We start from the raw sequence: 10960 nt of genomic DNA, 5'->3' as shown, positions 1-10960 counted from the left end.
GATCCTGCCTTCCCATGAAAGGCTAATGTTTGAGGCTAATGTTTAGAGCCCTTTCTCTGGGCGTGCTGATAAAAAGGTCTCCCCTATTTCATAGCCTAGAATGCATCCTGGTGTGGGCAGCAGTTTTGCTCCCAGTTTTCCAAGAAGTAAAAGATGACGTTTGTGAAACTTCAAGCTACTCTAATATTCTCCCAATCAAAAACAAAACAAGGGGCGCCTGGGTGGCTCAATGGGTTAAGCCTCTGCCTTCGGCTCAGGTCATGATCTCAGGGTCCTGGGATCGAGCCCCACATCGGGCTCTCTGCTCAGCAGGGAGCCTGCTTCCCTCTCTCTGTCTCTCTGCCTACTCGTGATCTCTCTCTGTCAAATAAATAAATAAAATCTTTAAAAAAAAAAACAAACAAAAAACAAAACAAAATGCTAAACAATAACTGACAAGAGGTATCATTAACAGTGCTTTTATTTACAAAGAATTATTTTTATTTGGCTGTTTGGAAAACCACTAACATTTTTCACTTTAGAAAACATTAAATAATAAACAAGATGTTATACAGTACTTTGGATAACTTCTGTCAACTTAGTGCAATGTCATATTGGCACCTAAAAGTGACATTTTCCATGATTTCCCCCTTTTCTTTTCAGTTGTGCAGTTATAGGACCACAAAGGCAATGAATCATTAAAAATGGATCGAAAGCCCTGTTAGCCTGGCCCCTACTCGAAAGCTCGAAGGCTCGCTGCTTTACATCCTGCTCCGGTCCTGCCTCCACCAAGTTAAATGACAAAAGATATTCTGTTATAACTACTTCTCAAGCCCCCTCCCCCAACCCAAAAAAACCATTTTGTGGAACTTGGGAGATTCCAATTGACAAGAGAAAGTGAATTACAGTGGTTCGGTGAAACAAGGATCCGGACAGTGATGTCGAGCAGGGGGCTCTTTCCCAGGGGCCAGGTTAAGTTGTCACACACATTGCAGAGAGAATGCACCAAATAAAAACCTCTAAATCTCTGTTCTTTACTATGGTCTCTTTGAAAACTTGAAATATCCTCCACTGAGCAAGTGAAAAGGTTATACCTTTACCATGACCAAAAAAAAAAAAAAAAAAAAAAAAAAAAAAAAAAAAAAAAAAAATCCTACCACATGAGGATATTACTAAGATACTAAAATAATGTCCATCATACTCTATTAAGAATACAAGTTTGCTGTGTTTTTGTTTTTCCTGTTTGGATCCTGCTAGGTTTGCCATAGTGAGATCTTTAGTGAGCTCTGCACTTGGTGGGCTTTTCCCCTTTTGGTTCTCCTCCATTAGGGGTCAAGAGGTGAATGCCTATATTAGACCCTGGCCTCGCCCAAATAACTCAGAAGATTTTCATTACAGGGTAATAGGATCCAAACATCCTTTGGAAGATTCTGTAATCTGTTACTCTGCCTTGACAGAAGAACATCTTTAACCTTCTTAAATAGATTCTTATCTTTTTAAAAAGCCTCAAAAAGAAAGAGGAGAGAAAGAGGGAGAGAGAGAGACAGTCACTTTTTTTTTCTTAAACAAAGGATTCTCATTTAACAATTGTCCCTGCCAGGAAATGCCCCCTTGCACTCCAGTCTAGGCCTGTTTCCTCTTGTTCTATTCTTAGCACACATGGAGAACAGCTGGTCACCATCCTCTCTGTACCAACCATTCATACACTGGAAAACCAGCAATGGTTTGCCCTTCAGTCTTCTCTTCTCCATGCTGGGGATAATCCCAGTTCCTTTAATTTTTCATCATAGATCTTTTTTTCCAACCCTTTAATCATCTTTGTGATTCCTGGCAAAAACAGCAGAAAATATTTTGATTACTTCGTCAGAAATGAAGAAAAGGCTCAGGAGTAAGTTGCCCTAGAAAAGTTGTATATTTTAAAATATTTTTTAACATGAAGGTAAAATATCCAGGGAGGAAATGTAGTGGGGGGGTGGGGGGGTGGGGGAGTGGTTCCTACATCCTAGAATTCCAATCTTGTTCTCTTGCTCTGACATGTGTGTGAATCCCAACAAAATGCCTCCAAGCACAGGACTCGCCTCCAATCCCGTTCTGACAAGACAGCATGTAAGTCATAATTCAAGACCTAAATATATATGGACTTAAAAATTAGTATGAACATCTGTTCCAACAGAGCTTTCCCCATGCTTCCCCCTCAGCCTTCCAGAAACAGAATCTTTTCTCTGAAACAACCACAACTTTTACAGAGCTTTTTACAGATTACCAAAGAGAGCCAAGTTATTGTAAAAACTGTTGGTTTTAAAGTATAACTTGAAGCAGTAAGGGTTTTATATGGTAACTGCAGTTTCCTGTCTACCTGAATGGTTCATTATCCTTTACAGTGATTAGACTCAAGGCCATGAAAACTTCATCCCTCCACTACCACACCTGACATCTCTTCTGATTTTCTCTTGCTGCCAAAATAAGGTCATGGAACTGGATGACATTTCACTGGGTAGTTTTTAATTCAAGAGATCACAAGCTGCCTTTTCCCTTGCAACTAGAGTCTGTAAATATTAAGAACACATAACTACTTAGTATCAATAGCACATTTACACAAAACACAATACTAACGAGTGATTACATGCCCACTCTACATAATTGTCCTTAAAAAAAAAAATACAGATAACAAGAATAAATGCATCTTGATAGGGTACACACCTTCTTTTATAAAGTGAACGGCAGTAGAAGTCAGAGTTCAGGTCAGGCCAGAGCTAACAAGGGAAGGGGAGAAACCAACTTCACAAGCACTTTGTACAACATAGCTTAAAGGAAGTCAATACTACTCATGGTACAACACTGAACAGATAACAGAGTGGCCATTTGCACGGATTTCTTTTGAAAACGTCTCCCATCATTTGCTACTACTGCAAACGCCTCCTAACTAGGACGGAAGATAGCGCACGCACCAAAAGCCTTCCTAAAAGAGCCACAGGCTGGAAGGTAACACCCAAGCTGGCTTGGATGTGTCTGCAGGGGTCCCGCGTATTTCAAGGAGGGTGTCACCGTTCGCTGGAATTGCACAAAAGCAGGCCACGGGTGTGGGTCCCCCATCAGACTTTCTCCTGACCCACTGACCCGTTCTTCTCCCAGGCCTGATAAGAGGGAGGAGAGGACAGGAGGTGAAGACTGGAAACAGAAAAGAGCAACAGGGGATTCATTGCTAGTTCAGAAAGTGCTCGCGTTCTTCAGAGCAGTGGCCTTTTCTCAGGCTCACATCATCCAATCCGATCTCCCCCGTGTGGCCACGCCTCTTCTCACCTCTGAAGATGACCTGGGGAGAGAACGCACACACCAGTCAAGCTTCCTCTGCCGCTTCCCACCCAACGCTCGTTTCACAGAATAAAGGCAACCATTCCCCCAAACCGAGGAGTGCACTTAACAGAAGGAAAAGACTAGAACATAACCCGTGTCACCTGAGGCTTGCCTTTTGGCAGAAACTCCAATCATCAGTCAACTGGTCATCAGACCACATCATTCAGAAACGGTTACTCTTTTAAAAAAGCCATCCTGGGCGACAGGCTGCTTCCATTTAGGAATGCTTACGAAGTGCACATCATGCCAAAGATGAGCAAGGTTAGGAGTAAAAAATGAGATGGAATATAGAGGTGTAGGAATCAGAGCGGCAGACCTGGGAGATCGTAATTGCGCAGCCTATCCTAGGCATCCGCTCTTCCCTCCGTGGCTTGAGCCAGCTTTGTTGCCTAAAATGGAGTCGAACTGAACCGCCACAATCCAATCAAAGCGCTGTTTTACTTATATAAACCACAAACACTTTCTGTATTTTATTTTCTGTAGAGCATCTTTGCTCTTTTAAAAAAACCTTTCTATGCTGTAATTTGAAATGGCTTTATTTTTCCAAACAGTATTTTTTTTTTCAAAGAGCAAAACAAATCCAAGACAGATAAAAGCTGTATTGTTGGAGTCTATCCCCTTTAATGCAGTTTCTAGAAACCATACCTATAGTCATAGATGCAGAATCTCCTAATAGCAAGTTTTATGAATATGAGCATAAAGATGCTTTTCCAAATACATTATTTCAGTGGGATGCTACTGACCATTTTATTGCTACCTGTGACTTGATTACTTAAGATCAAATTTATATATGCAATCAAAGCTTTTCCCACATCCTGTCTGAATAGAATAGAACTTCCCAAGCATATTGTTCTCGGTTTCCACCCAAGGCTGCTTAACTATGATCTCTGAGGCAAAATTAGACTTTAAAGAAATATTTCAAAAAAAAACCAAAAACAAAAAAAGACGGAACACTTTAGGGTGACTCTGAAAAGTAAAGGCATTGCAGAAAAAGGAAAAGCAGGTACAGTTAAGCTCACCACCTCTGCCCTTTCAAGTTAACTGTTTTTAATTCCTGAATTTTTTTTTTCATGAAAAATGGGGCTTTTCACCAGAGTGGGGGGAGTGGTGGTGGTATTGTAGGCGGCAAAGAAGAAGGGAAGCAGTAGCAAGGAGGGATTATAGGAAGAGGAGGGGAATGGAGTTCTCCTTCCCAGAAAAACACAAACCTTTGTGCCCCAATGAATGAGGAGAACGAGGCTTCCTCAGATGCAGATCCTAGAGTTCTCCTGTGAAAGGAAAACCTCCCAGGCTCTGTCTCCTTTTCGGTTCTACTTACGCTCTTGACGTCAGCCCCTCGCAAGGTGATGTGTGTGTGCCTCCAGCCACGGCCACCATTCCTGCCCCACAGGGCTGCTCCATGGGCACCGTGTTTTCTCGCAAACACCTGGAGTGCGCCGGAGTGCAGCCCCGTCACCTTGTGCCTGAACGACAGGCACAGATCCCCTGAATGCATGAGGTGGCCAAGAGGTAGCACCAAACGAGCGGCTTTTCCCCCTGGGCCTTTGGCTCCCGACACTGTCAGATACTGTCCACCTGGAATGGGAAAAGCAGGGTTGTGTGTGTACGTGCCGACATCCCTTTCTAGCACCGAGAGCATCAAGGCAGGTTTACTTGGAATAAACTGCAAACTGAGATCGTCATTTGTAAGAATTCCAGATTTTTTAAGAAAAGTTGGGATTTATGTCTAGGCCTCCCTCAAACTCTATGGATTGTGTTTACAGAAAATATTTGGCTCATGGAGAGTGCAAATTATGCCCAGGACGCCATGATCAGGAATCCTAATGCGAGGACTATTTCCTGTTGGATGTGAGCAGACATACAAAGGCAGACACAAGCTCACCATCTCTCGAACCTCACCAATGTAGGCTTCTGCCGTCAAGCTGGCTGGCCGGTTGACTCTAGGTTACCAGGGAGAATTTTCTATGGGGATAATTAACCTCTAGGCAGTAGAGCAGACAGTAATCTAAAGGGGCACTAGATATGTTTGTTCTTCTTCTCTTTCTCTCTTTTTTAAAATCTCTAAAGCAAGAAGTTCTCCTTTGAAAAGGTCTATTTGCTATGCTTCTCACACTGGAGTACACCAGTGTTCTGGAAACCTCTACATCTTCCTGGAGCATTACTTTTATTGTAACTAGTTTCAGACACTTTTACATCAAAACAAATTTATAACATTACATATAATATTAATTTTTTATTACATATACATGTACCCAAAATATGAAGAACAACTTTCACTTTGGACAAGTCACTTGGACGATGTCCTTAGATCTCTATGGCTGCAGAGTTTGTGTCCCCCTATTGTTAGATTAACCACCACTGCAGTCTGGGAGAGGGGGCAGGGGGTAGTTTAAGCAGCAGTGAAGTGGGGGATGCTGCTTCTCAAGAGAGGGAAAGTTGGGAGTGCTATTTTGAAACTCAGTCCATGTGTAAATGACCTTCCCCCTAGCTGTTTTATTAGAGCTAACTGGAAAACACTGTTCTAGCACTGAGTTATCCCTAAGAAATATGTGGTTGGAAGGTTAAACACCTGTACCTGTTTTGGTAGAATCGCTACTTATTTCTCAGTTAAAAGATACACCATCCTTTCTTTCTTAAGCTTTGTATAAAACATGATAATTTGGGGGAGGTCTTATTCTTCAAGTGACTTCTCTAATGAGTCCCCTTTGAGGATTCAAAGGACCAAAGAGGTTTCAAAGGACCAAAGAAGTAATCTGTGTGTACTCTGCCTGCACCAGGCTCGTTAGCCTCTCTACCATGAGCATTATTGGCCCTGCTAACAGGTCTTTGAGGGGAACACTCATTTGGCTTGTTTTGCCGCTGCAGAAGCTAAGGCTTGGGAGGTGAAGGCACCCAAGGTGTCACCCTGCCAGTGAGGGGCAGGGTCATGGTTTGAGCTCAGAACTGCCTGACCCCCTAATTCAGCCCTTGTTGCTCTCAAACTGGAATCACTGGTTTACAGGTTTCTGTCCCCCAGGAGACCATGAACTCGTTGAGGTCAGAATGGAACAGTACATCAAAAACTAATGGTGTACTGTACCGGTAACTAATGTAACAACAACAAAAAAAAAACCTCAGCTTTCCCCCCAAACCACCCCATTTTATATCTTAGCACATGGTAGGGCTTTGATGTCATTTGCTGAATAAATAAGGTTCTAAGAATAGAGAAAAAAACTGCAGGGCAATAGGTCTTTGAGGCACGTACTTGACTCACTGAAAACACAAAGAATTTCTTATCCTCCTCCACTACCCTGTGCCCCATTGAACTAATCCAAACAATATTTTGGGCCAAAACCTTTAGATGGGGCTTAAAGGTCTCCCTATAAGTCAGCTTTGAATCATCACAGGTACTTAGGTTAAGACTAAGATATAAGGTATTACAGTTAACCTGAAAGTTTTAAGAAGACAAGGATTACCTTAAGACCCTGAGGAATGAACACTCATATCACTATGCCAGACATGCCTGCAAATAGCCTAATAAACCAAGGCATCCTAATAGCCACATAGTCCTTTTGTATAGATATTTAAAACTAAAATGTAAATCATGATACATGAGGCTATAACAGCTCTTTCTCTGTGGGCACCAGGTTTTTGTCTTACCATAAAGAAATCTTTCCCTTTGGAATAAAAGGAAATGTTACAAGGATGGAATAGTAGCTAAGGGAAAAACTGACCTAGCACCCCGAATAATTTAACTATTAAATAAAAAATTTAACTTCTGTTCCAAAATACTGGTTTAAATATAGAATTATATTAACTATTTTCATGGTTTTAGTTTAAAGCATCGCAATATCTGAAGTTTGTTTTTGTAGCATTTATTATTTAACAAAACAAAACGAAACAAAAAAAGACTTGCCAGAAAGTTAGGTGATAAAATTTAAATGTCCTTATTTTTAACTCTGTACTGGCTGGTGCCTTTACAATTTCAATTTACAAAGAGAACAACATAATGTCTATTACTTTACATGTTAACTGTGTGGTCATAAAAAGGAGGGGGAGTTTTGCAGTGATTTTTTTCTTATATTTTTGGCCCAGTTGAGAAACCAGCCCAGGTAGAACTAAGATCATTATGGTTTGCTGGTATTTATATCTCAAATGCAAAGAGCTTATTTTTTTGTCTTTTATAAGAGATATAATACAGCAATGCCCACTGCAGGAAAAGAGAGATAAATAGAAAAGCATAAAGAAAATTTAAATATGCATGATCCCAAAAGCCAGAGATAATTACTAATTTTAACATTTGAACTTCTCCTATATATATCTGTGAATACAAACACACATGAGTATAAATATTTTTTGCAGCGTAATAACTTGTTTTCATTAAATATATCTGACATTTTTTGATGTCAGACATTTTTCAATGTCAGACATTTTTCATAGCTCCAAGTATGCCATTAATAATTTAGCCAATTTTTTATTGAAGTTTCCAAATTGTTACTTTTTAATTTTATTTTTCTTTTGTAACTTCAAGTTTTTATTTAAATTCCAGTTAGGTAACATATAGTGTAGTATTACTTCCAGGAGTAGAGTTCAGTGATTCATCACTTACATGTAACACCCAGTGCTCATCCCAAGTGCCCCCCAAATTTTCACTTTAAGATAAAAGTACCATAAAACAGTAAGAAAAGCAAAAAAAAAAAAAAATTGCAAAACATGAAAGGGACTAAGTTCTCTTTTTATATAAAGAACAAATCAATAATAAGAACACACAAAATAAAGGGCATCACAGGAAAAGATTAATTATATGAAAGGATGGTCAACTTCTCACAGTAAGAGAAAATCAAACTAAAATCAAAAGGAGACGCCTTTTCACCTATAAGCTTGGCAAGGATAAAAAACAGGTTAATAAGATCTACTGGGGATGGTTCTTAAATATTACTGGTGGGAGCATAAATTGCTGTTAACTGTTATGAAGGACAACTGAGAAAACTATCAAAATTCAAAACACAAATTCCGTTTAACCTAGCAATTCCATATTTAGGAGTATCCTACAGACAGATTCAAGCATATAGGAAATGAGACATGTACAAGGCTATTCACTGCAGCACTGTTCTCCTGAAATGCGCCTCGGTGGATGGTGGGTCAAATACAGGGTGGTACATCTGAGAAGGAACGGAGTAACAACCATAAAGAAGAATGAGGGTGCTCTTAAGTACTGACACAGGACAATCTCCAGCAACAATGGTTAATACTATTTTAGTATTTTAGTAAATCTAATACTATTAGATTTACATGTAAATACTATACTAAATTTACTTTAGTAAATATTATATTTATTTTAGTGGTTAATACTATTTAATGGTTAATACCAGGCATTGCTTTAAATGCCTCCCATACGTTTCATAGACACTATTATCTCCATTTCAATAACTTGCTCAAGGTCAAAGCTACTGTGTGCTGGCACTAGCTTCCAGCCCAAGCCTTCTGGCTGCAAAGTCCACATGTGTTAACTCTTATAAGATATGATCTTTAAGTGACAAAAAAGCAAGGTACAGAGCAGGGGGCAGAAAAATATATCTCTGGAAAGATAACCAAGAAACTGGTTGTATCTGGGGAGGGTGACGGGGAGCCAGGGCTGGGGGCTGAACCTTTTTACTTTTTTCACAGTTGGTTTACTTTTCCATTTATGTGTATTTCAAAATAATGTTTAATGCTGCAACAGACATACTTGCATGTACAAGCCAGCCTGCTTGCTATATATTCTAAAGCGAATACCTTGTAGCTGTCAGTAGCAGACACAGCACTGAGTCAGTTTCCTTTAACCCTGATCCTCCGAGATCAGGGTTTCAGGAAAAGGGCCCCCAGGGTCCAGCCTTGACATTTACAGAAGGGTGTGTCTTCAGGGCGTCACCACATCTGTCAGCAGTGCAATCTGCCACCCCTTAGAGGCACGTATTAATTTCACTATCTCACCATGAAGTTCAAGACCAAATGTGATAAAACCTAATGAGCACCAGGAAGAGCAGCTAGCAAATGAATGTACTTTGCAGCTGTTTCTCAAAGTTTGTTTGAGGGTTTTCTTAGAGATATTAGTATGAGAATATCCACAAATCTGGATGTTGCATAAGACATGCACATTAAAAATCAGTCACAATTGTGAAAATCCAAACATATGTTCCCTTACAAATGGCACAGTCTAGATAGAAAAAAAGTTAGCTTGGTAATTAGATAATACACAGAAATAATTTATTAAATTGGTTATAGTCTTCTCTGGTCTTAGCATGTGATATACACACACTCAGATCCCAAAACTTCCTAGAAGAAAAACCTGGCATTTTTCATGATAAGCCTTATTAGTACTTTTCCATCAGTATCTGGTTAGATTTCCCCAACACGTTGTAAAAAGCTCCTTCCCAGTTCCAGCCTGATGCATGCCATCTACTCCTACCCTGTCTTCCCCTCTGCCATCCTTTTGTCCTCCCATCCCTTCCCCAAGCTAGAGCCTGGCTGCTCAGCAATCTCTTTGGGAAGACCTGGGGGCATTCTATTCTGACTCAGGCTCTCAAAGGTGGTGTAGCAGATTTTCTAATCCAACACTTATCCAGTGATCAAAACAACATCTTGCTACAAGTCACCCAAAAACCTCTCCACCAAGGGAGAGCTCCCTATTTCCCTGTCATCCTGTTCTCTTTTTAGACAGCTCTGATGACTGGCAAGTTCTTTCTGGGATTGAACCAGAACGGATCTCCCTTTAGCTTTTACCTGCTGATCTGACTTCTCATCTCCTTGTGGTTCCAGAATAACTGTGAAAGATGTTGTTGGTCAAATATTTGGAAATCAGTCCTGCTCCATTATTTCTTCTCCAAGCTGAACATTCTGGTTTCTTCACTTGTTTTCCCACAGGCTTTGGGATACCTTTCCAACTAGGTCGTGTTCTTAGAAGTGACCTACAATTATCTCTGTTCTTCTCAAATAGAAAGAACCCACCAAGTAGATTTGTCATTCTGGGAAAAATATTCTATTTCTATGGAAATGACCCAACTCTTTAGTAGTGATGACAAAGTTTTCACTCATACTGTTTTAATAATTACTTGCTAAAACACTAAAGGCTTTCACCCCTCTTATTTGAATAACTTCCCCTTGTTATCTTAGCTATCAGCAGATGGGAAGAGGGGAAGGGACGAAACAGAAAGAATGGCCCCCTTTCAGGGGCCAGAGACAATAACCAAGAGCTACCCAGTCACAAAAATGGCCACCGCTTCCTTTCAATGCATTCTCTGCTATCATTGCCAAATGACTGCTTCCATTTTTTTTTTTTTTTTTTTGGCCTACCATTCTATTTCTAACCCTCTCTTTTTAGCAGAGGGCAAGTGGAATTTGGGTCACCACAAATTTAAATATTTACATATATAATGAATAATAAAAAGTGTTAAAATGCAAAACTTGTTCTAAAATAGAGTATAGAAATTGTAAAAATCAAGAACTTCACACGGGTTTTCTACACTGGATTCTTCCATGGAAGTATAATGAATTCCTCTGAGTTTAGCATGAGTAACTCACCAGGGTACCTTACTCGAAGGGGTTATTCACCATAACCATGAGCAACGTTCACCATTCTATTCAATGTGACTGTCAAAGATGCTCCATT

The 10960-nt window shown here is 40.1% G+C and overlaps 1 protein-coding gene across 4 annotated transcripts in view; it reads right to left on the bottom strand.

Moving 5' to 3' along the window:
* Positions 1–1204: 1204 nt before the first annotated feature.
* Positions 1205–10960, bottom strand: part of NPNT (nephronectin) — a 76055-nt gene continuing 66299 nt past the window's right edge. For all 4 annotated transcript variants that reach the window (XM_047718142.1, XM_047718144.1, XM_047718143.1 and 1 more), the window contains 2 exons: positions 4652–4908; positions 1205–3292 (listed from right to left, as the gene is read on the bottom strand). In XM_047718142.1, coding sequence (XP_047574098.1) covers positions 3182–3292; positions 4652–4908 — 368 coding nt within the window. In that variant the 3' untranslated portion in view covers positions 1205–3181. The remainder of the gene's footprint in view (positions 3293–4651; positions 4909–10960) is intronic.

Source organism: Lutra lutra, chromosome 2 (genome assembly GCF_902655055.1).
Source record: "Lutra lutra chromosome 2, mLutLut1.2, whole genome shotgun sequence".
Taxonomy (NCBI): Eukaryota; Metazoa; Chordata; class Mammalia; order Carnivora; family Mustelidae; genus Lutra; species Lutra lutra.
This window is presented reverse-complemented; position numbering and strand designations above follow the sequence as displayed.